General features: G+C 43.0%; 3 protein-coding genes across 18 annotated transcripts in view; 2 read left to right on the top strand and 1 right to left on the bottom strand.

Moving 5' to 3' along the window:
* The window catches only part of baz2ba (bromodomain adjacent to zinc finger domain, 2Ba), a 107,418-nt gene extending 96,069 nt beyond the window's left edge, over window positions 1-11,349 (top strand). For 3 of the 11 annotated variants that reach the window (XM_061670735.1, XM_061670734.1, XM_061670732.1), the window contains 10 exons: window positions 532-1,322; window positions 2,972-3,227; window positions 3,516-3,671; window positions 4,440-4,600; window positions 5,474-5,808; window positions 6,623-6,758; window positions 7,196-7,342; window positions 7,907-8,208; window positions 9,152-9,295; window positions 9,866-11,349. In XM_061670735.1, the coding sequence (XP_061526719.1) occupies window positions 532-1,322; window positions 2,972-3,227; window positions 3,516-3,671; window positions 4,440-4,600; window positions 5,474-5,808; window positions 6,623-6,758; window positions 7,196-7,342; window positions 7,907-8,208; window positions 9,152-9,295; window positions 9,866-10,022 (2,585 nt within the window). In that variant the 3' untranslated portion in view covers window positions 10,023-11,349. The remainder of the gene's footprint in view (window positions 1-531; window positions 1,323-2,971; window positions 3,228-3,515; window positions 3,672-4,439; window positions 4,601-5,473; window positions 5,809-6,622; window positions 6,759-7,195; window positions 7,343-7,906; window positions 8,209-9,151; window positions 9,296-9,865) is intronic. The other 8 variants (XM_061670733.1, XM_061670731.1, XM_061670742.1 and 5 more) reach the window with 5 other exon arrangements.
* Window positions 11,350-11,978: 629 nt separating this feature from the next.
* Window positions 11,979-22,761, top strand: wdsub1 (WD repeat, sterile alpha motif and U-box domain containing 1). Of its 4 annotated transcripts, XM_061670729.1 has the most exons (14): window positions 11,979-12,041; window positions 13,062-13,473; window positions 14,354-14,541; window positions 14,716-14,802; window positions 14,906-14,999; window positions 15,804-15,837; window positions 16,221-16,261; window positions 17,052-17,158; window positions 17,261-17,278; window positions 17,458-17,484; window positions 18,627-18,806; window positions 21,054-21,188; window positions 21,557-21,744; window positions 22,397-22,761. In XM_061670729.1, exons 2-13 carry the CDS (start codon window positions 13,076-13,078, stop codon window positions 21,706-21,708), a joined length of 1,461 nt encoding a protein of 486 aa, XP_061526713.1. In that variant the 5' UTR covers window positions 11,979-12,041; window positions 13,062-13,075; the 3' UTR covers window positions 21,709-21,744; window positions 22,397-22,761. The 4 variants fall into 4 exon arrangements, 3 of the variants coding, with proteins under 3 accessions (XP_061526713.1, XP_061526712.1, XP_061526714.1); XR_009768187.1 differs by lacking the exons at window positions 21,557-21,744; window positions 22,397-22,761 and adding an exon at window positions 20,780-20,920 and having other exon boundaries at window positions 21,054-21,144; XM_061670728.1 differs by having other exon boundaries at window positions 21,557-22,761.
* Window positions 22,460-26,781, bottom strand: part of LOC133399287 (protein TANC1-like) — a 44,521-nt gene continuing 40,199 nt past the window's right edge. For all 3 annotated transcript variants that reach the window (XM_061670725.1, XM_061670726.1, XM_061670727.1), the window contains exons 24-25: window positions 26,477-26,577; window positions 22,460-26,037 (exon numbers count right to left, since the gene is read on the bottom strand). In XM_061670725.1, coding sequence (XP_061526709.1) covers window positions 24,684-26,037; window positions 26,477-26,577 — 1,455 coding nt within the window. In that variant the 3' untranslated portion in view covers window positions 22,460-24,683. The remainder of the gene's footprint in view (window positions 26,038-26,476; window positions 26,578-26,781) is intronic.

Here is a 26,781-nt window from a genome sequence, read left to right as displayed (position 1 = left end):
TGTCTATTGTCACGTTTCTGGAAGAAAAAAAAAAAAAAAAAAAAGAGAGGAAAAGTTGTTGTTCCATACTGTACGACAGGGGAAGTTTCTACTGCTTACCATTCAAAGACTCTTTCGGAAACTACAAATATAATCTGAAATTGCTCTGTTGTCCAAAAACAGATAAATGAGGTCATCTGGTAGGAAACGTAAAAAAATACATTTTAAGCGTTGACTCTAGAAAGAAAACCATTTTACCCAAACTTAATGATTGATCCTGTAAATAAGAAATTTTAAAAAAAAAGCTTTCATGGGTTTCATTGCCAAAAGTGGCCACAATAGAGCTAAAATGTACAATTTGATTTTTGAAATACTTAAAGAGCTGAAGTTTAAATGACATCTGACAAAAATACCCACCCTTGGGAACTTTCATCACATCTGCATTAAAACGGATAAAATGGTTCAAAAATGGAGAGTGTTTGACATAAAGGCCAGCATAGAGCCCCGAGAGTGAAATTCCAAGATGGATGATATTGTCTTATTTGCATGCAGGTCCAGAAGAACTTGAAGAGGAGCGACAGAGGAGGAGAAGAGCAACAGAGGAAGTCAAGGTCAAAGAGGAACCTCAGGAGCGTGAACTGGAGAAGGACAAACCCGTCTCACTTTCTGGCCTCCCACATGGCTTGGAACAACAGAAGGAAGAGGAGAATGAGCACGACCAGAGGAAAGACTCTCCAACCCATTTCTACCAACAACAAGGCTACGGGTCTCGACTTTGTCCAGACTCTTCAAGAGAAACTGTGAAGGCAGAGGATCAGGGGAGCCCTCACGCTGGACAGAATGGCAACCGTAGGTATTCTCCTCTCGCCACGAGCACCGTGACGTCATACTCCCCCTCTCGCAATTCCTCCGAGCCGACAGTAGCAAAAACCGCCGTGATTATCAGTCAAGACGCTTCAAATGTCCCTGGCCCGATCTCGACCGCTCTATCCGCTCGGTGCCTTCCGGTCCTGCGTGAAAGCCCGGGCGACACTCCTCCAGCCTCTTCCCCCACACCTTCGCAGCAACTCTCCCTCCAGTCCAACGACCAGCTGCTTCGGGTTCTGACCGAGAGAAGCGGACACTGGTTCAGCCTCCTTCCTCGCAACCCCTGCGACCTCTCGTCACTCACCGCGACCCCTGCGGGGGCACTTGATGCCACCCCCCAGGCGTCCTCCACACCCAGCAAGCCCAGATCTCCTCCGGCGTCACCCGCTCTTCCTCTCACTCCTTCTGCGGCATCTGCCTCCATCAGCCCGCACCACCCGGCCGGCCTCCTCACCTACCCTCTCTCAGCACTGCAGGTGAGGCTGCTAGCTGCAGGCACTGCAAACATGACTGTGGAAAGACTAATTGCTGTGGTAGTTTGCCCTGGGATTTATCGGAATTAACTGGACTAAACCATTAATTTACTAAATTGAAGTTTGGATTTAAATAGGGAACTTGCAGGTCCCTGTAAAGTGAAAATGGCTTTTAAATTTGACACCACAGAGAAGAGTGGTAACAACCATGCCAAATTTGATTGATTAAAAAATTACGAAGTATATAAAAGGTATGCACTGAAACCAGCCCCCCTATCGACTGTCAATTAGGGCTGTCACCATCAAATTTTTTTATTTACATTTGTTTTTTTTTGTTTTTTTTTTCCTCCTCCTGAGTGCATGGTTTAAACAGTATTTGAGACAACAAAATCAGCTTTTGCTAAACAGTTAGCATTCGTGATTAGCTTTGGCCATTTTAGGTTAAAAAAAATAAATAAAATAAATAAATAACTACCATTCAGCTCGCTCATACATCATGTTATATGTACATTACACATCTAATAGTGTCTTAAAAGTCGCAGATGCTCCTCTGTCGTTTTTGGCAATGGCAACAAATGTCCATGCGGTAAACATGGGCAGTGGCCAAATGGTTCCAGACAGCGCAAATTGCTTTTGGGTGGTGCAAATATGCTTTTATTATTACTACTTATTGCCTCCAGGCAGAAATTTAATGAAATACGACTTCAAAAAGCTTTGTCTAGCATCTTTCTTGTGCAAACACATAACTATGTTTGAACAGTGAAAATATATCCGCTTAAAGCCTTGCGGTGGCTTGAATCTATCCCACCAGGTCGTCACAGGGCTTTTAGATGCCGCAACGACGAGGCGCTCTAAAGCAGTCCATATGTTGGCTGGCGAGTCAGAATCCCCCTCACCCCCCGCCCCTCTTCTGGCTCTTCTGCCTTAGCCACACCAATGGACTAGCCAAAGGGAAGATCCATTGTCAGGGTGGAGGCATAGCTAGCTAATCACACGCCACAATTGCACCAGATACGAATGAAGGCACTCAAGTGCTTACTTATATCATGCCAGACTCCACAAAGTGCATCACGAGGGACCGTTTTAGCCCTGCTTAAAATATCATATAAAATATAAACCGAAATGGTGAAAAACAGTTTAATAGCCACAGCTCAGAACGACATAGTTCTCTGTCTTAGCAAGTTTCCTGGAACATTTGGAACATTTCCCCCAGCAAAAAGTGAAATTCTGCAATAGAGACCATATTAAAAGTATTTTCAAATATTTTTGCCCATCCCACACACATTCCCAAACGCACTTTTAAACATGCTGTTAATATATTTGAACACAAAAAAACATATATTTTCAAGCATAAAATGTGGACAACACAAAATACTGTACCATACTGCACTGACTTGCTATGACGACCCTTGATGAGACAAACCAAAAGGTGCAACTGTATTCAAGTGGTGTGCACTGTGAATACCCTTAGGTGGCAGTATTCCGTAAGAGTAGTGTTGCAAAATTTCAGCAATTGTCAAAAGTCGGAACATTCCATGGGCATTAACAGGAACGTAAATAATATTTTAGCATAATTGTAACTAAAACAACCAAGAGAGTCACCTGAACTGTTTGGCTCTAATCCACAATCCTCCCTTTTGTTTTCTTCTCAGGCAAAGTCGGGCGTTTCATTACTAGGAGTATCTTTGGGGAGCTGGTCAAGTGGCATGATAAGTCCCAGCTTTCCTCTGTGCAGCAGCCCCAGTCCCATGCTGGGCCACTCTGTGGAGGGCAACATGGCGGCAAGTGTGTCCAGTAAGAGTGAATCACCTCTACCTCTCATTGAGAAAAGTTCCTCAATGCCCTCGCCTCCTGCAATGGAAATCCCGAAATCTCTAGACCACCACGCACCTCGGCCTATCCCAGAGGGTAAGAATCTGTCTATATCTGGGGAAAGAAAAAAATAAATTAACAAGAGTGCCTGTGGCATGCAAAATCTGATTAGCAACATGTAGGATATTATGACCAATTACGGGGGGGGGGGAATCATTAGCATAATTCCCTTTATTACATAACCAGTGTGTGGCTTCTGTGTTTGGAAAAACTGTAGACAGGAAATTGCACACAAACGCATGCCCATGAAAACAGACTGAGGTGATCATCCGGATTTGGTGAAAATGTTCTTACTCGGACGCCCACTTGTGTTCACGTTCTCAGACATGTTGACCGGTTGGTGGCGTATATCTGACATCGAGGAGCTGCGAGCGCTGGTCGTTGCGCTCCACAGCCGGGGTATCAGGGAGAAAGGCCTGCAGAGGCAGGTGCAGAAATATATCGAGATCATCCCCCAAGTCTGCATTAAACACAAGGACGGTAAGTGCTGCATGTATAACGGGTAGAGTAAACCCCCATTTATCATGAGGCGATACGTTCCAGATCACCCACGATAAAGAGCGGGTTTAAACACAGTTGAAAACACACTTTTTAAACGATTCCTTAGTGCCTCTTCTCTTACACTCTTGCCGGCGAAAAATGGGAGACTGCTTTATAACATCACTTTAAGGAAATGTGATCTCTCACTCGGACAAGTTCTCCAAATAAGAAGCTAAGCGTGCGTTCTTCAAGCTATATTTGTCACTCATTTGTATTTTACTGTAAAACTGACACAAAACAAAAGGAAATAATCCACTATTTTAAGACTAGGGTATAATGTGAAACGCCATAGATGGGCTAACAGAAATGAGCATTGCTGCAATGGTAATTCTAAACCCTTCAAGCAATAGGGGACCTTCTCTGCTTCTTCTTCTTCTTGGTGTTAATTGCGTTGCGTGTCTTCCAGTTGAGCTCAGGGCTGCTCGGTATGCTGTGACCACTACGTGGTACTACACTGGAGGCAGGCAAGAATCAATTCAGACTTGCGCGTATACTGTAAAAACCTGTTAAAATGGCTTTAAAGTCTGCGACATAGGGCGGGAAAACTGCGACATAGCGTTGGCTCAAAGTTTAATAATGATTATGCTGTTTATGTGGCAAGAATGTAAGATGATAAAAACCAACTGGATAGACAAGATACAAGTGCTGGTTTCTGTCGTGGAGTTCCATGTTGTTGATTGACATCTGCTTTGGACATCATCCATCTAGTGGCCATGATCGAGCTGCGTGAGCTCGAGGAGAGCCAGGTCAGTGTGGAGTCGGTGCGAGGCTGGTGTGTGGAGGAGCAGGCCATGGAGATGGACATTGCTGTGCTCCAGCAGGTGGAGGAACTGGAGAGGAAGGTTACTGCTGCCAGCCTGCAGGTCAAGGTATGGAACAGATAAAAACTTACGCACTGTGTAAAACCAAATTTTGTTTAAAAAAAATAATAATAATAATAAATAAATAAATAAATAAGTAATTTTCAACCGAGGTAATGACACAATGCAGATTAAGTTTACCAGCCCCTCTATCATCTTTTTTTCAGTCTTCGACTTTTTATATTTAGTGTCTACTGTAGAGATTCCCGCACCGGCTCAATTGGTGGCGCACCGAACATGACGTAGCGGAAATAACATACTGGAAATTACACGTTTTACTGAGCAGCCGGTAAACATTTTGTGTTTTTGTAGCAGAAGATAATCAATACAATAAATGACAAAAAAATAATTGCTGCAGTCCAACACGTCATTCCGAGGAAGTCTGTGTTTGTTTTTTTATATTGAATGTGTTCAATAAAGATTTATTTTAAAAATATCTTTCGGCGGACCCCTCAGCTGCCCACGAGGTGCCTGAGGGAAAATACACGCACCGAACAATGCACACACAAAACGCAGTCATAGTCGGGAATGACTCACTCTGTCTGCATTGTACCTGACATAAAATAAAAGCAGTTCATGCCGCCCGAGCAATGCATGCACAAAATGCAGTAATCATGGCAAAACAATTGCCTCTTCTGCACAATCCGCCGTCTTTTTTCCCCAACTGTCGGTCCTTCAAAACAGAATACAAATGTTGTAGAATCATCATATACAAGGGGCCACCTACGTCATACAGAAGCGATGGGTTGTTGCTCAAATACTGAATTCCAGCTTTGGGTAGGTTTAAACATACACGACAATTTTGCCAAATAACCCCAACTTTGTGCATGTGCCGTGACCAGGTGTAAACTCGGTAGTGACAGGCTTGATTTCCTCCCCCAGGGCTGGACACATCCTGATCCTCAGTCCGAGAGGGAAGATCTGGTGTATTATGAGCACAAGCCCCCCACCAGATCGGGCCCCGCGTCCTCATCGTCTAACGGGGGAGACAAGGACGGCAAGGATCATCCCGAGGAGCGGGGGGAGAAGGGCGGGGTGATGCGTCACCCAGACAACCCTCTGGACATAGCAGTGACCCGTCTGGCTAATCTGGAGCGCAACATCGAGAGAAGGTACCTGAGGAGCCCCCTAGGTACCACCATTCAGATCAGGCTGGATAATGTGGGTACGGTCACTGTCCCTGCCCCCGCACCATCCACTAGTGCTGACAGGGAAGGGTAGGTCATCTCTCCAACCGAAAGCTCCCCCGCTCTCACGTTAAGACCCTCTCCTCTGTTTGTGTGTGTTTTTCCGTTTGAGTCGAAAGTCAGGGTCTTGGATGAGGGGCCGTCATGCAGGATTACCTCTCACACACGCTACTGAAACGCTCTCGCTGAACATTTTTTTTCGCTCACACACACTTTTGAATCTGACTGTTGCCACATGCGATATTCAAATGCGCTCTCAACAGTTTTTTTTTTTTTTTTTCCTCACACACACCGAAATACGCTCATAATGTACCGAAATAGGCCTTTCGGTAGTGTGTGTGAGCGAGGTAATCCTGAATGATGGTCCCTCACAGTCTTGGATGCTTTCACAGCGGACTTTTTATGGTGGCTTGTCACTTTATTTATTTTTCCTTCATTAATTTTGTGCATTTTATTCCGAGGGGGAGTGCTTATTTCCTGTGAAGGCATTGTGTGTTTCCCTACAGTCATCTGCATGGTGTTGTGCATCAGTAACTTTGGCTTTGGTCTACTACTCTCCCGCATAAACTTGTACAGGTTTTCCCCGTTCACTCTTTTCTGCATGAATGTCCGTTTAAGTGACAAAAGTCAGTGTACCCTCTTCCCAGTGTTGCACATTCTCAAAATGCTAATGCCTGTCCAGCTGGAGCTCTGCTGTCTTGTTGGTGCTTGGTTCAGCTGATATTTTGCCATGTAAAACACCCATATTTATCTCGTAAAGTATTTGTGTACTGTTGTGTGTGGCGTTTCTCATTGTCACCGTTCCTTCCTTTTTTTTTTTTTTTTTTTTTTTTTTTCTTGACAGTGGTGAAGAGGAGGTGGCCCATGGCATGAAGGTGTGGAGGAAGGCCCTGACCGAAGTGCGCAGTGCCGCCCAGCTGGCCATGTGTATCCAGCAGCTGCAAAAGTCCATCGCTTGGGAGCGCTCCATCATGAAAGTGGTAAGCCAATGTGCTCACATTCTGTACTTAAGTAGAAGTACAGGTACTTGTTAAAAATAATCATACAAAATGGACTCCGGTAACACCTAAAGTACTGAGTCAACGACAGTACAGTAAACAAATACAGACTCTGGAATGTACTTCAAGTAAAAATGAATTTGTACTGTCAGTTTGTTTCCTTGTATTAATTTGCGCAGTGCTTGTACGGAGAAGAAAACGTTGCCAACGTTGTGAACTGGCAAACAAACAAAAAAATGCTAAATTAGCTAAAGATATGTGAAAAACATTCGCTTTTTTAAAAATGTATTTATTTATGATTTATTTGTTTGAAATGAGCGATTTTTAGTCTGGCACAAGACCCAAAGCATTTGCCACAAATTGTTCTTGGAGCAGGCAGGGAGTCTGGATTTGCTTTTAACCGACGCACTTGTTGTTAGTACTGTCAGATGTGCAGGAAGGGGGACAACGAGGACCTCCTGCTACTATGTGACGGCTGTGACAAAGGCTGCCACACTTACTGCCACAAACCCAAAATCACCAGCATCCCAGAGGGAGACTGGTACTGCCCGGCTTGCATAACCAAGGTACCATCAACCCTCCGTAATGCAGTCCTTGTCGAAGAATCGATAGAATAGCTTTTAAGGTCCGCGCACTAGTAGACAGCTGTGTGCTACTAGTACTACTAGTGACATTATAAAATTGGACTAGTTAACATCGAGTACTTCACAAATAGTTTATCGCACTACTAGTCACTTTAAACTGCATACATTCCTTGAAGTCTCTGCGCCCTTTGCACAATGGTCATTGCACCGGACTATTGCTATATTAGTCATTCAAACTGTTCTCAGTGCTCGAGGACTCTGCATCTTTTTGCACAATTGCGCAAATTTTTGTTTTACCAGATAAGCCTTTATTCCTCAGTGACTGTTTTTGCAAATGTCTTTATGTCTCAAAAGTGTTGTCAGTTGACTGTCTGTTGTCGTACTAGAGCGGCTCCAACTACCGGAGACAAATTCCTTGTGTGTTTTTTTTTGGACATACTTGGCAAATAAATATGATTCTGATTCTGATGTTATACAGTAGTGGATGGCTGTACTGTTGTGATGGCACCGACTTTGAAGAAAGTTATTGCTTTTTACCCTGTTCAGGCCAGTGGTCCCATTCCCAAAAGCAAGAAACCTCCAAGCAAACCAGTAGCATCCAGCGCGGGAGCTGGCAAGAAAGGTGGCGAGGCCAAGAAGAACGGGAAGCACGCCGGGAACGGCGACGTGTCTGAGGACGACCCAGCTAGCGCCGGCAGCACGCCCAAGAAAAGCTCAAAAGACAACAGTCGCAATAGGAAAAGCGACGAGGGCTCGACTGCTCTGCTGGGATCAAATCAGGAGAATCCCGTGTGTGTCAAAAGAGCAAAGACTGCTCGAGACAACAATAGGGACTTGGGTTTATGCAGGTATGGACTTTATTACTGCTTCTTAATTCTTTATTCATCCCCCCTTTTAATTAACACTAAAGCCTTGTTTGATTTTACTACATTTCCTGCTTGGTTGTGGCCAAAAATTATTATTATTATTTTTTTGATTGTGTTTATTCCTTCTGTTACTGCATAAAGTTTTTAACTAACATCAGTTATTGTCTTTGGTATAAAATACAACTTATTTTGTATTTATTTTTTACCCCTTCAAATTCCAGTTCGCACAATGCGCAGGTTGGACAACCACCTCAAAAATTACAATTTTATATTATCTCACTACAAGTGACCCGACTTATGATATTTTCAAGATACAAGCCGTCATATCAATTTGTTTTTGCTTTGATCTGTGAGCAAAAATTTGGTCAGGTGGCAATGAACTCAACCTCACTTCAAAACAAGCAGCAGTTTGGCAGATAGTGAACAATTCTTCCAAAAAGAGAGGCTTTGCCTTCAAGTCCGTTTAGCTTAATGCGAACAAACAATGCAAAATGCCATAGACGGGCTAACAAATAGCATCAGTTTCGTGGTGTTTTAACCCTTTGAGCAACGGATGTTTGAAAACAAAGGTTCAAGGTGTACACACTAGAAAGAAACACATTTGACCTTAACTTCAATTTTTTTTTTTTAATGTGGTAAAAACATGTATCCTTTACATTTATTTTGATAATTTAATTGCTGTGTTTCCAGCACAAGCCCGCAGGCGACTCGTGATCTACCTCCCTGTCTTAAATTATTATTATATATTATTACTGTACATTGAATTTGCATTAACACAGCTTAAGTGATTTTGTTTTTTGTTCAATAATAAAAAGAAGCTAGGTGGATACAAATGGCCAGCGTGGAGCCCAGAAGGGGAAATAACGCTACGATAGATGGCATTGAAATGTCCGTCGATGATAGTAATGAAGTGTGTGCTCACCAGGGTTCTTCTTGCTGAGCTGGAGCGACATCAGGACGCCTGGCCTTTCCTCACACCCGTTAACCTCAAATCAGTCCCTGGCTATAAGAAGGTCATCAAAAAGCCCATGGATTTCTCCACCATACGTGAGAAGCTCGTGAGCAGCCAGTGAGTTTCCCCGCCGTCTCCTAGCGAAGGCCTCACACTTGTTTGCCTGTGTTGCCGTTATTCAACAGAATTCTAACAATCCCACGAATGCGTCAAATCCAACAAAAAGAGCATTCACACATGGGTTACTCTGCAAGTCTTTTATGATTGAGCATTTTTCTCGGGATATTTGGGCATGTGTTTTTCAAACTCTTCACCCATTTCCTAAGAATCCACAATTTTCAATAAGAAAAGACAAAAAATAATATCCAAGTGAATGAGACATTCCCATTCCAACTTCAAACTGTCCTGCCTGTTCTGAACATATTGGGAACTATTTTCCCCCTCAAAATTCCCAAGGCTTTAGTTATTCCACATTTTCCATGCCAACATTCCCAAACGAATGCAGACATTTTAAATGCCCCAATTCCTATATTTTCACAATCAAATTCCCAAATTATAAGCGAATTTACATATTACTTCCTCCCGCCACATTTCTTGAGTTGAGTCCCAGTCTACAAATGACATTAGTTTGTTCTGTTTTTTTTGCCCCCTGCCTTCATATACTCTTCTGTGTTTATCCAATTTTAGGTATCAAAACCTGGAGACTTTCATCATTGACGTCAACTTGGTGTTCGACAACTGCGAAAAGTTCAACGAGGACAATTCCGACATCGGTCGAGCCGGTCATAACATGAGGAGGTTCTTCGAGAAGCGCTGGACTGAGCTTCTGAAACAAACTAACTAAATTATTCAAGGTTAAAAAAAAAAGAAAACCTTCTGTTCCTCCTCACGAACCCATTCCACTTTTCATATCGGGGCACCAGGTTTTAATTTCATTCTTTGGGGTAGAATGTGTCTTTGCAAGCAGGAGCGATAGATGCCACCATGAAATCAGAGTTGTTACATGAAGTGCGCTGGATTTATTACAACAGGGATCCTAAACCCCAAAGACTCCCAGAGAAATGGGGTACCGTAGTGCAATATCACTCCCTGTGTTGGAACACTGCACTGAATGAATTCTCACTGATGTGTCTGCGCTAGAATACTTTCCACTACCTGTAAATATTTGTTTTTTTTGTTATTTAATCGTATTATAGTGAATGTATTTAATTTTTTAATAATTATTTATGAATCAAGGTCCACTTCATTTTCTATGAAAAGGAAGACTCGGCGTAACCGCTTTGAATCGAAAAAAGGAATGTGTCTGTGTTCAAATTTTTTTTCACCCAAATATCAAACTAAAGCCAAGAAAAGAAAAGAAAAAAGCTGTTTACACTGTTCAGTGCTTTGGGCATCAGAGGACTGTATTCGTTTGTTTGAACTGCATTTATTCACAGGAACAGCGGAGGGACAGTTAGACAACGGTGATTTATGTGTATATACTGTTTATTAATGTCAATATTTTGTCTTGTTTGAAACTATGTGTACAAATGGTTTAAGAATATTAAGATATTGTTTATGCCTTAGAATGATTGTAGCATTCTATTTTAGTGAACGTGATGAAAACATGATAAATATTGTTTGTACAGTATATACATATCCTCTGCAAACACTGTGGTATCCTTAATCTTGGTAGTGCCTACCCTTCCAACAGGGGCATGTAGGGGATGTTATGTTTTTGTTTGTTTGTTTTTGACATTTTTTTTTATATTTTTTTTTTTTTAAATGATTTCAATCCAACAAGGCCTCCAAAGTTGGACAATGACACAGACGACATTCCTCACCGTCGAACAGAGAAGAGAAGAGAAAAAAAAAAAAAAAAAAAAAAAAAAAAAAAGGATCAAGCATTGAGCGATGCTTTGGTGACGCGTTTCCTCACCATCTGCCAGAGGACCTAAAGGCCATTTGTAACCACTGTGTTGAACCTTGCTGTGTGTTGTGGCCTGATGGAGGCAGCTAGATTTTTTTGTACCAAGTCAAAAGTACTTGAAGTTACTTTATTTAAAATAATGTGGAATAAAAGTATCATTCTTTTGTAGGAGCTTTATTTTTCACTAGTGTGTGGCACGGACCTATTAAAAGGATGTTTTTCAACGTAAAACTCTTGAACTGGTTTTCTTCGAGTACTAGTTTCCCTCGCACATCACTATGTAGCCGCTAATTGCGTGAACGTGGAAGAGTATTCACGTGTTCTGCACCAATTCACACATTTACCTTAAGATGTAATCTTTCAATAAGCAATAATTTAGCTTTTTTGTTGTTGTTTAACCAAAGCTATTGGAATGTTTTTCAATTTTTTTTTTTCAATTTTTTCAATTTTTCTTTAGACAAGCACTGGTCAGTTAAGGCATTCATCCATGTCCGTTAAGCAGGCGGCAATTTCTGCAACATCCCACAAGTAAGCCTTGTCGCATGAACGGGTGAAGCCTGCTCGGACGAGAGGCGAAACATCTTCCAAGACAACCAGAACAGTCCACTGGTGATTGATTCAATGACCTGAGAAAACTTGGGTGAGAGTGATTTTTTTTTTGGGGTGTGTGTGGATGAGTGTACTTTGTTTAACCATGTTCAAATGAATGAATTAGTGTACTTTGTTTAACCATGGTCAAATAAATGGATGAGTGTACTGTTTGTGTATTTTTTTTTTTTTTTTTTTTTTTTACACTTTGAATCAGCACATTGCCACCCGTGTTCGTCCAGGAAATGTAAATACAGTCCCAAATCCCAAGAAAATGATCACTTCTGCGGTATCACGTGACGTCACGGCGATCTGCAAAACAGGAAGTAAAACGGCGTTGAGCGAAAAGCACGAAGGAAAAAAACGGTAAAGTCAAATGATATATATATATTTTTTAAATTATGGGTGTTTAAAGGTTTTACGTCTTTTTGTTAGCTGTGTTACATCGTCTCGACGTACTGGAGGCGAACATTTGTTGACGTGAATTTACACGAAGACTTCCGTATAGCGTTGCCTTTCGTTAGCTTGGCTGTAATGATAATCTATGCAGTCTTTCTAGATTTCTTTTTCGAAACTATTGCGGTTGTTGTTGAAATATTGGTCCACGTTATTAAAGGCAAATACAGATATGTATAGCCTCCACATGCTCTGGGTAAGGTACATGCTACTCTTGCTTCGTCGCCATTAAATAGTAAAGCAATCGGGAAAACCATTTCGAGCATTTATTCGCCACCCAGTTTAAGGTCCATGTACAAGTGCACTAGTTGTCCTCGCTAGCAGGATTCAACGCACTAGAAGAACGACTGTGTCTTACTAGTACTCCCCCACCTACTGCATGACACACATTGCTGCACACTACCAGGTCAACGTTGGCATCCACACACACTAGTAGTGGGGGGGGGGGGGGCGTTACTGGTAAAAGACAGTGGTTCTTACTAGTGCACTGAATTGCCTTACGAGTGAGGACAAAGAACATACTACTGGAACATGAATATGAAAAATAATTGATGTGATATCCAGCCTAGGACAATATTGGTATACGAGCAGCATGTTGCTCGTGTGGCAAAACTGCTACTTGTACTCTTAGTGATTAGTAAATCTGACTAGTTAACATTTAAGAATATGGAGACGATTCCAGTGCCAGTCAGTAGAATGACCAGGGTGCACTAGTAGAACCACTGTCTTACTGGTGTGTTTTTTCACTACTGTATGACAAGTACTACTAGTATGCCAAAGTTGTCTAACTAGTGAGGACAGAGCATACTAGTACATGGACCTTGAGCTTGATCTGAAGTATATCGAATAAATGCTTGCCATAAAGCGAACCACACTTGAGAAGCACCGATTTCGATGTTCTTCATGTGTTCGTTATTTGACGCAATGTAGGCCCATCCCTCCAAATGGTGTCCCTGATTTGCACTTTACAAGACCACCGCGATGACGTCAACTGGTGCGCCTTCTCCGCACAACTGTTGGCCACATGTTCTGGAGACAAGACCGTGCGGGTGTACCACACCCGGGACTTCTCCGAACTGGCCTTCTCGCCGCTGGAAGGACACGGGTACAGCGTCCACTGCTGCTGCTTCAGCCCCTGCGGACAGTTCCTCGCCTCGTGTTCCACAGATGCCACCACGCTGGTGTGGTCCATGGCCACCGGGGAGATCGAGGCCGTCCTGGAGCATCCAGGTCGCAGCCCCGTCAGGATCTGTGTGCTCTCCCCGGACTCGGTCCATCTGGTCTCTGGTGCATCTGATGGTTCTTTGGCTGTTTGGGATTTCCCATCCAAGCAGCTCCGCAGGTTTGTCAGAACAGGAAAACCTGTTTTTTTTTTTTTTTTTTTTTTTCTAAAGTTGTTCTCTTCCTACACATTTTTAATAGATTTTAACTCATTAAAACGCGCTTCTCAAAGTATTCCTTGGCGACTGTTCTCACTCGCTGGCTGTCCCAAAAAAAAAAAAAAAGGGAAACTATCATATAACATCACCATGAGGAGAAAAAGATGACTTGTGGAGCTCTCCAAATAAGAAGCAAATTGTGCTTGCTTCAAGTACTTTTGTCACTCCCAGGATAAGTTTACTGTGGAACTGAAAAAAACCAAAAGAGAATGAAAAATTGTGTATTCAAACACCAAACTGTTCAACCAAACCATATAAAAACCACTCATTTAATGCTAATATGTAACGTGAAAAGCCTTTTAAAAAAACAAGCATCAATGTTACTGGAATTATAAACCTTGATACAACTGCTGTGTGTTTTTATGGCAAAAATAAGTAGTTTGAACATTTTGTGTTTATACAATCTTAAATTGTCTTTTGTTTTACAGTAATCTTCGACTGGTGGCGGTGACAAATAGCTGGAAGCTTTGCATGTTTTTGGGAGAACTGTGTGTGTTTTTTTCCCCTCAAAGTAATGTTATATGATTGTCTCCCATTTCTTGACAGTGAGCGAGAACAGTGAAGGGATGCTTTAAAGGTGTGTTTTGTATTTTAACGAGTTTAAATGTGTTTAAAGCGCGTGGGAGGGGTAAAGCTACGTAAATAATGTTTTTATATGACCTCTCAATACTGTAGATTTTCCCCTTTGGTGGAGCTGGAATGTATCCTGCGTGATAAACACGGGTTGACTGTATATGATCAATACTGTGGAAGGAGTTTTGAGAATATCTCGTGTTTGTGAAGGACCGGCTGCGTGAGTGACACAACAATGGTGGCGTGCTCGTTCAGCCCGTGCGGCCAGACGTTTGTCACCGGCTCCACTTACGGAGACCTCCGTGTGTGGGACCTGGATATGAACCAGCTCCATGCGGAGAAGAACGCCCACGACCTCGGAGTCACCTGCTGCACCTTCGCTCCGAACATCCTCAGTGGTCAGAGACGAATGATTTACTTATTTTATGTTGTTTATACACTATACGTTGTTATCAGCAAGTCGTGACAGAGATGCAGGGAGCGTGAGCCTATACCATAAAAATCATTCGGGTGAGCCACTGCACAATCAATGACCCTCCAATTCTGGAACTCTTTGATAATTTGTCTCGCAGACAGTCAAGTTGTGCAGTTCCACTTGGCGTCATGTGGACAGGACAGTCACGTGAAGATCTGGGCCATGAACAAGCTGAGTTCTGGAGGTGAACCACAAAAGAGGAATTCACAAAACACGCAAGATCTCGTCTGTCTTCACTTGCCAATTAGGAATTTATTTTTTTATTTATTTTTTTGCCTCCTTCGTAGCCTTTAGGATGCAACTCCTGCACACATTGACGGGCCAGTCGGCTCCAGTCCTCTCATGCGCGTACTCCCCAGATGGACAAATGCTCGTCTCAGGGTAAGAAGTGAGGAGTGGGGAGCAGTTTTACTCGGGGCCCAACCGCTTTCTGATATTTGGCAGAAAAAAAAATTCCAATAGCTGAACAATTGGGCGATTAATTTAAAAAATATCGAATTAATAAAATAACGTCCTCTTTGATCCCTTACGCTTACAACAACAAAGATATGAAATACAGGCATAACATTTGACTGTTTTGCAATACTTTGTCCTTTTGTATTTGTTTAATTTTACAACAGAGAGTAATTTTCAAGTACAAAAACATGTAGACAAAAAAAAAAAAAGCATAAACCGATGAATTTATCTTTAGATTTAGGCCCTAAATGTATGCACTACATAAGCAACATCAAGAGTGAAGTTACTAGCAAAACGTCATGCCCTCTGTCGTTAAATCACATTTCTTCTACGCCATTATTTTCTTCGCCATGAAGCGATAACTTCCAAATTAAAACCAGAGACTCCTTTCTCAGGTGTCCAAACGTGTCATCTTTGACAGATGCATTTTAAACATATGTATACAGAGAGAGAGTTAAGCTGAAACGGGAGTTTGTGTATTTGTTATGCTGATTGTTAATTGTTTTGTGCATTGTGGCTTTTTATTTTTATTTTTTATTATTATTTTTTAACTCTTTATTTCCTGTATTGTTGTGTGCTTGGATATCACTAATTTACCTCAGTTGATGAATCATCCGCCTATTGAGAAGCAATAGAATGGCACTGCAGAGTATGACCACTAGAGGGAGACATTCATCGGTGCATTTCTCAACGTCTGAAACTCAACATTGTTTTTAACATTACCCGCAGCTCTGTGGACAAAACTGTGACTGTCTATGACGCGGTGAGTTCCTCCTGCATTTATCCCCATGTTCAAATTCATTGTTATGAAGTGCCGTATAGGTCAAAATAACATTTACCTCTCAATCACACTAAACCTCTCAAACGCAACTCAAAAAAAGCAATCTCCCTTTTTTTAAAATTTTTTTTTTTTTATTTTATTTTATTTTTTAAAAATCTGACTGGCTGTGCCTCCCTCTGCCTGTTACCAGTGTTAGGGTTCAACTGGCTCCCAGATTAAGTACAAGTGAGCGTTTTATAGAGTGTAAGAGGTGAATGTTATTTTTGGCCTATACAGCACCTCGTAGATTACGGTGCCTCTCATAACATTTATTAATACACTCCCCCTCCCCCCCCCCCCCCCCAAAAAAAAAAAAACCTTTGCAGAAAAATGCTGAGTTGCTCTACATGTTGAATCAACATGAGCGGTACGTCCTCCAAGAAGCAAAGCTTATACAGTAGACTTAGTGATGTATCATTGTACAATTTGTATTCCAATTGTATATATTATTTGTCTTATTTTGGGCCAACCACGACCGAGCTTTAGTTACGATATCGTGTCTATCTTTCAAGCCTACCAGCTCACGTGTTATTGAGGCACAAGATAAGGGAAGTTGGTAACAAAGCTAAAAATGAAAAAGGTAGGGAAAAAAAACCACATAAAAACCAACAATGCTGTATTTGTAAAAAATAAATAATTCCCAAGACACCAAAATCTTTTTAAGAGGAAACAATTTTCTGTGTATTCTATTGTGCAGTGAATAGAATACACAGAATAGAATTCCAAGTTGTGTGTTTAACCAAACCGCATTGACTTATGAAAGTGAACTAGCTTAATGCTAACACACAATGTGAAACACAATAGCTGGGCTAACGAAACTAGCATCAATGTTGCGGTAGTTGTAACCCCGAAACAACAGATATTTGGGCACATAGCAGTGCAGCGACACATTTCGACGGACAATGTGAGTATAGTCACAATTTGCCTCTGCCAAAACTGACTAAGATTACTGCAGGTTTCTGAGTCACTTTGTATAATTTCACTGCAATGCTGCACAAGTTTCTCTACATTTGAATATATTTCAGGACAGATTCGGTCAGAACATTTCCATCGCTATAATAAAATTGTGAAAGCAGCCAGAAAGCCAGCACATATATTTAATGTACTTGCTGCTTGGTTAGAAGCAATGTTCCAATGACGACCATCCTTTGCCGCAGGTACGTGACTGCGTGTTCCTTCTCTCCAACTTCACCACTAATTGCCACAGGATCCATGGATAAGACAGTGAACATCTGGAGGGTGGAAGATGGATGCGGTGGCCATGGTGAGAGCAACACCAGCTCGTCATGATGGAATTTTGCTTTTTTTTTTTCCCCATTGTGTGTCGTTTCTCTCTTTTTCTTCTACCTGCTTTGCTGCATCCCAGTTGGAAAGTCATTGCCAGGTAAGCTTTACACCCTTCAAGTGAAATGTTATATGCATAGAATGCAGTGGCTGCTGCTGTCCTACCTTTACAACCAACATTTTAGTATTTGTTCCATGAAACCATACACATTTTTCCCCCAACAGTATATTCTCTACACTGTTATTAATAAATTACCTTAAACCTTCTCTCTCTTCCAGAGGAGTCCACTGTGACGTCATGTCAAGGTAGGGTGTTAACGTTTGTTACAATAGTGACAACAAACACAAGATAAAAGAAAATAAGCTTCTACCTTTGCGCTCTCCTGAACAGTCAAGTGACTGACCATCTGAAAAATAAAAAATAAGACAATAAGAAATCTCCATTCGTGTTGTCTGTAATGTAATCTAATAACTTAAAATTCGGTGGGCAATTTCTAATGCCTAGTTAAATTTCACCCTAAGACCCTGTTTGTATGTGTTGCTGCTCCGTGTGTGTTAAAGTAGCAGTTTGAAGGGTTACCGTAACACCTAGCGCTAATTTCTGTCAGCCCGTCTATTGTGTTTCGCAGCATATGTTAGCATTCAGCTAGCGGACCTTCGTTAGACGAAATAATACGGTTTGGTTGACCATTTCGGCGTTGAAATAGCCGATGTTTAATTGTGTTTAATGTTTGTATGTGTCAGTTTTACAGCAAAATTCAACTGGGAGTGACAAACAAACAGCTGGAAGCGAGCACATTTTGCCTCTTATTTGGAGAACTTTACGAGCGACATTATTTTCGGTCCCTCAGAGTGACATATTAGTTTCTTGACGGCAACCGAGGGAGGACAGGCACGAAATATACTTTTAAAAAGTGTGTTTTAATAAGTTTAAGTGTGTCTTAATGAGTTTAAATGTGTTTAAAGCGCGTGGAAAGCGTAAAACCATACAAACAAACAAGAAAGATATATGGTCTCCATATATTGTGGCTTTTCGCGGGTGGGTCTGGAACGTTTCCCCCATGATAAACGTGGCTTCACCAATTTGAAAAAATACATTTTGTCAAGGCTCTTTTCTGTTGCAGCATGACTCTGTCCCAGTATACAAAGACAGGTCTTTAAAGGTGCCTGCTCCAGACTTCTGCCTAATGCTTTTTTTTTTCTATATGCAGTGTATGAGGTAGTGCATGGCAGCTTTTGATCTGTCTGCACATGTGCACTCTCCACCTTTATACTTTTGTCCTTTGTCGATGAAACCTCTCAGGATGAATCCATAAAGTGTCCCAGCTACTTAAGCCGCACCTCTTGAAATCAATAGTCGGCAGGACTCTGAGATAACATTTGGCCTTTTTAAATAAATGGTGTGGGGGGGGGGGGGACTCAGCCGTCACTCCGTTTTGTCCCCTCAGCGTCGACGTCAGCAGGTCGTTCCAAGCTGCTGGTCAGTGATTGGTCGGAGGAGGACGTGTCGGTGTGGCTGTCGGAGGAGGGGCTCGGGGGACTGGTGGACACATTCAGGACCAACAACATTGATGGGATCGAGCTGCTTGGTCTCACCAAGGAGTCGCTGCTGTCAGAATTGCACATAGGTGGGGGAACACTTGCTGCTTGCCTAAGTTCACCTGCCTCACAAAGTTTGGGATATTTGGCTTTTGGTTTTTTGTTTAGTTTTGTCCATTAGAAACGATAGGGATTATCAATGTAGACCAGGAGTCTCAAATCGAGGCCCACGTGATGATATTTTGCAGTCCCCAACTTGACATCAAACTTTAGTGATAGTGCCGCCCGCATGTTTTTTGTCGAGTTGTTGTCATGGCCTTTTTTTATTTATCTCTTTTTAAATCACTCATAAACTACCACTGCTCAGGCTGATGACAGCTTTCTGTTGTGTTTGTTGACAATTTAGCCAAAGTCAGTTAGCAGTGTTAGTCACTTGAAACGCAATTCTAAAGTGACACCAAGTGGAAGAAAAATATATCCTGCCAGCCAGTCCCAGTCATGCCTTGCCGTGAAAAGAAAGGTTAGTGACGGGCACAGCCCATTTCTGGAAAAGTCCGAGAGGAAATTTTTTTGTTGTTGTTGTTGAGCACAGGGGGACGCTAAGTTGTCTTATATACACAGAGAAAGTTGCGATGCTGAAGAAATGCAGCATCAGGCGTCAATATTACTTAACTAGCACAACTGAGACGTATGCAAAATACCAGCGAGATGAGAGAGAGGACGGAGTTACCAGTCTTGTTCTGACCTGTTAAAAATAGACATTGAGAAGATTGGGTTTGATTTATTTTTTTAAAATTTGTTTTGAATACTTGATGCGGCTCGACTCTTATCTCCAGCAGCCCCCAGATAAGTTGAGTTTGAGACCCCTGATGTAAACAGTATGAACACCTGATATTAATTTAGAAAATGTCATCACAACATCATTGTCACATGCAGGTTGATATATCAAAATATCAAAAACAGTGGCATTCGAGCAAATAAAGCCATAGCGATGAAAATATGACCTTTGTAGAGGTTTAAAAAAAAAAAAAAAAAAAAAAAGGATTACACTGACATAAGTGTGTGTCTGGGCTAGGACATGTCAAGGTAATTACACAGCAAGTTGAAAACAAGTTAAAAGGAAGGTTAATGTGGGTTTTACTCTGTGGCGCGTCGAGGCAGCGACGAAAAAGCATTAAAGCTTTGCTGACTACAGCACTTCTGACTAATCTGAAGCACTCTATTTATAACTCAATCGCAAAAAGTGCTTTTTATCAGGAGCTCTCATCATTCGTCCCTCTCGGTCCGAAGCCATGCTTTTCAGAAACGACAGCTTATCACATTTTGGACTTCATTGACAACAATTGTTTGTTGTACTGCCATTGTTGTTATCCCGCAGTCCCTGGCAGGAGCTCATCATGGCGTTTGTGCAGCCTCTGAGCCGCTTCTCTGTTTTCACAAACAGAGCATGCAGTAAAATATGAGAAAATTGTCTTTTAGCCAGTGCTAGACTATTGAATAAATGCGCCGCCACATTGGACGACTGGTTAGCACATCTGCCTCACAGTTCTGAGGACTGGGGTTCAAATCCCGGACCCGCCTGTGTGGAGTTTGCATGTTCTCCCCGTGCCTGTGTGGGTCTTCTCCGGGCGCTCCGGTTTCCTCCCACATCCCAAAAACATGCATGGTAGGTTAATTGGAGACTCTAAATTGCCCATAGGTGTGAATGTGAGTGTGACTGGTCGTTTGTTTCTATGTGCCCTGCGATTGGCTGGCAACCGGTTCAGGGTGTACCCCGCCTCTCGCCCAAAGATGGGCACCAGCACGCCCGCGACCCTTGTGAGGATAAAGCGGTACAGAAAATGGATGGATGGATGAATAAATGCTCAAACGTTTTCCCTTTTACTGGAAGAGAGCAGACTCAAATGGAACCAATGTACCAGCAAGATTATTGTGGGTCTGTAAAAAATAAATATATATTTTTCCCTCCCCCCCTCTCTCTCTCTCTCAATCTTACAATGCTCTCCCTGTTGGCAGGGCATTTTCATGAAGCACACATAAAAGTGTCCGCTTGGTATTTCAGTGTGATTTGGAGAGACAGTCATCAGTTGTGCTGCCTTCCATGTTGACGCTCACCCACGCTCATGTTGGCCACACAAGACTGACTGTGCTCAACACACCGGGAGCAAATGTTCCAAATCTTGATTCCGAAATCACTGTTCTTGTACGTTTGTCACTCCATGTTGTTCCACTTCACATTCCCATTTAATGAGAGAACCAAATTACTAGTGTGACTGTGACTGTGACTGTGCTGTGTGTGTGTGTGTGTGTGTGTGTGTGTGTGTGCGCGCGTGCAGAATCAGTGGGCCAGCGCAGCAAAGTCCTGAGGAAGGTGGACGAGCTGAAGAATGCGTCGGTGTGTTTGGGTGTTCCTGACGAGTTCCTGTGTCCCATCACCAGGGAGCTGATGAGAGAACCAGTCCTCGCTGCCGGTGAGACACGGGTCCGCCATGTGACTAGGGTTGAAAAGGGGTGAAAACATTCTAGAAAGTTGTTGAAGTTTCCGGAAATTACTGTACCATGGGAAATTATCCAATTTCACTTAACCGAGAAAGTTACGATTGTGCTCATGAAGTCCTGTCCACCCTGGAAGCAAGCTCACACACGCATGTACGTTGCCTCCTTGCAGTTAATTGAAAAACAATGTGAGATTGATCAATATGGATTTCTGACAGCATAACATCTACTTAATACAATGAATATGATGTTTAGTGGAACATTTCAGATTTTGGGGGCGTTAAATGGGCAAATCTCCCAAGACACCTCAAGGTAATATCGACTACTGCGCATGTGCCCGTAGATGGCTACTCGTATGAAAAGGAGGCCATCGCGATGTGGATCAGTACCAAGAACCGCTCCAGCCCCATGACCAACCTCCCTTTACTGACAACTCTGCTCACCCCTAATCACACGCTGAAGATGGCCATCGCTCGGTGGAGGACCAGCCACTAAGCAGCCTGCGCCGCCACTGCCACCGAATCATTTCAGGTACACAAGTAGAAGTGCACGTGATGTTTCTCAGCCTTCGTCGGCAACTTAATTTCATAGGTGTCGAGTTGTTCTGCGTGGGCAGATTTAAATACGCTGTTCTAGCTATTCGTTTGAGGTCCGCTAGTTGCACAACCAGCTGAACAGTACAGCACAACACAAGATGACACTTCACACTCTTAATCATCACGCTTGCCTCTTAGTGAATTTCGAAATGTCATAGCTGTCGTAATACACGCATACTGGGTCTTTACTAGAGGTGGCTCGAGTAGTCAAAATTGTCGCGTTACTTGACTCAAAGTAGTCCCCAAATAATTAGCCTACTTGAGGAGTAGTATTTAGTGCAAAAACTACTCTTGTACTGAAAAACTGGTGAGCTCGCTACAATATCAGATTTATTAAATTAAATTTTACTTTGGAAATAATAATTAACTTGTTCTACCTTTTTGAAATCAGGTAGTTTTGATTACCTACTTTAACTGCATGAAATGTACAAAATATTACAAGCAGCTTTCTTTATTGCAATGCACTTCTACACCACTGTAAATTAAAACCACAATAATAAATATCTTGTTTAATGTTTTTCTTTTTTTATTCTTCTCCTAAACATATTAATAATAATCGAATCTGCTCTCCTTCCACATTGCATGAGGACAATGCATTGATCCATCATTTCTATCTGGACGGAGGAATGCTTGTCGGATTATCTTTGTGAACCATACAAAATTTGTGCTCTCGCCGCCAGAGGAAATTCTCCTTCATGCCCATACATTTGAATGTTTATTTTTCCTCCATCTACATACCCAGGAAACATACACTTTACTGTGAAAGCAGCATAAATGATGAACCAGAGTCACCCTTATTATTTTATTGTACCACATTGTTGTTGGCCACATTCTGTAATCCATAGCATGAAAAGTGTATATGAATAACGATGGACATCATTCTAATAAGTCTATTATGTATGTTTACATTCTTGACTGCTTGTGTTCAATAAAACCAATAAACAACTCACAAGTTGTCTGCTATGCAAAAATAATTGCAATATACAGTTAATATTGAAGCAACCGACATAGACAGGAAGGTTTTTATACTGTCATGAATTGGGGGGGGAATCTGGTGTACAGTAAGTATTTTTTAGAAGGCTGTAATGTTGACAGAGACCCACTTACAAGGAAATATATCATCTGCAAATATAGTGTATATTATACAAATATAAATGTTTTTTAAAAGACACTTGACAATCAAAATGGTCTTAACCTGCAACTAGCATGAGCTTTATTATTATTATTATTATTATTAGGATTCGTGCACAAAGCTCCCTCGGACTTGAATGTTTGATATAGAGCGATTCACCACGACTTGACACATTCTTCCGGGCGGCGAAAGCCGAAGCTTTCCCCGATGGCGCCGCTCGAGAAGCAAACCCTTCTATGTCATTTGACCAAGGCAAAGTGGTTGACAAACCAAGGTACAGTGGAGTCTTGAGATACGACTTTAATTCATTCCGTAAAAAAAAAAAAAAGTTTATTTTAATGAAGAAAAATGGCACTCTGTAATATTGTACGTTATAAGAATGTAATGTCATGACATAATTCAATAAAATTAAAGATGCATCAATTGAATGGCCATTGTGGTACTCCTCCTGGTGTGCCCGCCTTGGCCACGTGGGGGCAGTATAAGAAAGATATCTGCTGTTCATTGAGACGTCTCAGCTCCTCTCTCGACTCATTCATGCAGCACTAATACGTGTTTCACTGCAACATAGATGCTATTTAGCGTTAACATGAAGCTAGCGGACAGAAAGGAGAAGCTTTGCGGTTGTTTGAATTACACAAAGTGTAATTCTCTTAGTTTCGTGTTTAGTTTATACAGTCCATTTTAACTGGGAGTGGCAATAAACAGCTTTAAGCCTATTTTTCAAAAAGTTGCTTATAATTTTATCTGCCACACTGCTATATTGTGAAGTGAGTTGAGTCAGTACCTCCATACAGCGCTTGTATGTCAAGTCTGCGCTTGCAAGTAAAAGCGAAAAAAAGCATTGAAAAACTGAGGCACCACTGTAAATGGCTTGAAGGAATGATTTTCTTGCGCTTTGGGGGAAAGTCTTATCTACTGCCATAAGGAAGAAGTTATGCGAGATAAACTGCTTGAGAACAAACACCTTCCGGTCCAGTCAAAAGATAAATTTCAATAGGTAAGTAGATTCAGAAAATAAACATGGTGGAAACTCAGATTGAACTTTATTATTGAGGGACGAAAGGAAAAGAAGATTGAGGGACTGGCTAATTCAGATATCAATAAATGAAATGCCTCAACCTTGGTCATGGTAGATTTAGCCTAAAGGCTCGCCTACTGCAGTACCTTAATTTGTAAATACCTGTGAGAAAACGTCTTCTCCCAACCCGATGATGGAGCTTTGATTCCCAGTCTGTCCCCTTTCGGAGTGGCTACTCCGCCACCAGGCAGACTTGCTATCTTCTTTGTACAACTATTTGCGACATCCACTCGCCTTATCCTCCTCACCTAAAGGTTCTAGTGTATTAATATTATTTTTTGACATAATTGAAAAATGACCTAAACTTTTTGGTGTGTATCGGCCAGCGTAACCCCAAAATCAACAAGTTTTTGTCATCGTTTGAGTTCAGGTCAGCGGTAGTCTCTCGCGTCGTGCCACCCGGAAGTATCCTGGTGCATATTGTTTACAAACATCCTGAATTGGTCTATAAGGACTACCATTTAGATAACGTACTACTTATTTGAAAATCCTACTTAAGGTATATATCTTTAATACACTGGTGCGCTAGCTGTAAACATGTAAGCAGAAGCAGAGCACTGGTTGGCTCGAGTTTGCAAATCCGACGCTGCAGCAGAAGGCGACACACAGGCTTGCACACTCGCTACCTTGTGTGGGGCCTTCTTGTGCTTTGACAAAGGATTCAGACGTTGGACTCGATAAAGGAGCGTTTGGGCTTGATGGGCGCCATATGCAGCGTTGGGTTGTCTCTGGTCAGACTCGCCTGCCTGCGTCTCCCATCGGGAAAACGTAGATGGGACGACACGGCGGCTCTTGCCTCTCGCTGGTGGAGCCGCTCTCTGAAGTCCTGACTCTGCTGGCTGCTGGCTTGACTCCCAGTGAGCGGTTCCTGGAAGGAAGATCGCTTGTAGTCATTGTTCAAGCCCTGGAACTCCACGACGGACATGCTGAAACTTTCCCCGCCCCCTCCTCCTTGCCCCTGTCGGCCAAAACCGGAGGTCTGCTGGCTCTGGACTCGCACCGCTTTGTCCATGACCCCCATGAAGGGCCGCGGCTTCATCTCGCCTTTGGACTTGAAGCTTCCGCTGCTTTTGAGGGGGCACGGTGGGTCTAGCACCTGTTGCTTGCCGCTGTCTGACTGGTTCCCACTGGAGGCCTGACTGGAACTGGAACCCCTCGATCCAGCTGTTCCTGCCCCGCCAGCCTCCCTCCTGACCTCCACGACAGAGCCCAGAGCAAGTGCCAGGCCATCCAGAGCCACTGAGTGGGCCAAAAGTCTGTCTGATCCCCTGGAGAAGCTGGAAGAGCGGGGCTGGTACATTTGAACGGGACCCGGTGGGGAGGAGCTGCTCGGCGACATGGGATGGTAGTGTTCTGTGGGGCTGAGCCCGGAATGTTCCGCGTCGAGGGCCAGCACGGGTGCGGGCCTCAGGGAGGTGGAGATGTGTCTACCCGGCAGAGGACTGGAGGGTCCGCAGAGAGAGAGAGGCCTGCCGCCCACCCTGGCCCCGGACTGCAGGGAGTGGCAGTGGAGATGAGTCCTGCCGCTCTGGTTTTGACTTTGCTTGTGGGCAGTAACAAGCGGGTCAGGCAGGTCCATAAAGAGCGGGTTCTGAACGTACTCCTCTTGAGGAAAACACGGCGTCTGATCAGCTAACCCAAAAGCCGCACCTCCAGGGAGAGTCCTGTTTGGACCGTACGGATTCAGAGGCCAAAATTCGGAGCCTTTTCCACATTGCAGGCTCAGCTCTTCCCCTTCTTCCTCATCGTCGTCTTGCTGCGCATCAGACCGCTCCTCTGGGATTGGCCTCTCCTGGCTTCCCTGTGAACACACGTCTGCCTCGTCCTCAGGGGTGTGGTGATGGTGGTGGCCGTGAGGGTCCCTGTTGTAACTCTGCGACGTGTTGCTGCTGCTGGATATCCTCTGATGATGCGTGCACTCCTCTTCCACTCGTACCAGCAGGCGGCGGATCTCCCGGTTGGATGGGCAGACCCGTGCTGCTTCGTGGAGGTCCGCCAGCGCCTCGGCAAATTGCCTGGGGAGGACATTTGAATATTCAGCCAACCCGCGCTACAACGCGGTTCCTCGTTCGCGCCCACTCGATATCGCAGCTTTTTAAGCGGGGTTAAAAGTATACAGGCAATCAGAATTTAGAGTTGCCCGCCACAGAGCAGAGAGAATATATGCCTGTGAGTACTGTGGCATGCTCTTTTCCCCGTGTGTTTGTGTTAAAGTAGCAGTTGTTTGAAGGTTGATAGCTACTGTAACATCTATGCTGATATTTGCATGGCGTTGCACATTATACGTTAGCATCAAAGTAGCTGGTTTTCATTGGTTTGGTTCAACATTTTTGTTGATTTTCACCTACCACAGGTGGGTCTGGAATGTAATCCCATGCGATAAACGGGATCACTGCACATTACATTTGCATCACATCTTCTTCTCTGTACTTGATCTGTTGTATATCTTTGTACCTGCTACTCCTCTTGGCACGCGCTCTTGCATAATAGGCCTCGTAGGACATGGGCTTCAGGTCCAGAGCTTTTGTTGCAAAGTCCTCAGCGATGCCAAAGTCCTGCGTTTTCACAACAACAACAAAATCAGTTCAGCAGAATGGGAATGAGCGGGATCAAACGCCGGTTGTGAATTTGCCGTTTAGCTCCCGGTTTGAGAACAACAAGTTGTGCAAAAAGTGCTGAAACATTGAACAGTTAGACGTGCATTCAAAAATTTAAGGAGGCTCAAACTCAGTTCACCAGAGTTTGGGATATTGGGCTTT

This window comes from Phycodurus eques, chromosome 2 (genome assembly GCF_024500275.1).
Source record: "Phycodurus eques isolate BA_2022a chromosome 2, UOR_Pequ_1.1, whole genome shotgun sequence".
Lineage (NCBI taxonomy): Eukaryota > Metazoa > Chordata > Actinopteri > Syngnathiformes > Syngnathidae > Phycodurus > Phycodurus eques.
This window is presented reverse-complemented; position numbering and strand designations above follow the sequence as displayed.

What these genes read in the sequence shown, in the direction of transcription:
- wdsub1 (XM_061670729.1), top strand. Translation starts at nt 13,076, where the DNA reads ATGGTGTCCCTGATTTGCACTTTACAAGACCACCGCGATGACGTCAAC. An exon ending in CGCTCCGAACATCCTCAGTG is followed by an intron (nt 14,542 to 14,715) that starts GTCAGAGACGAA and finishes TTTGTCTCGCAG; the next exon opens with ACAGTCAAGTTGTGCAGTTC. An exon ending in CACTGTGACGTCATGTCAAG is followed by an intron (nt 17,485 to 18,626) that starts GTAGGGTGTTAA and finishes TTGTCCCCTCAG; the next exon opens with CGTCGACGTCAGCAGGTCGT.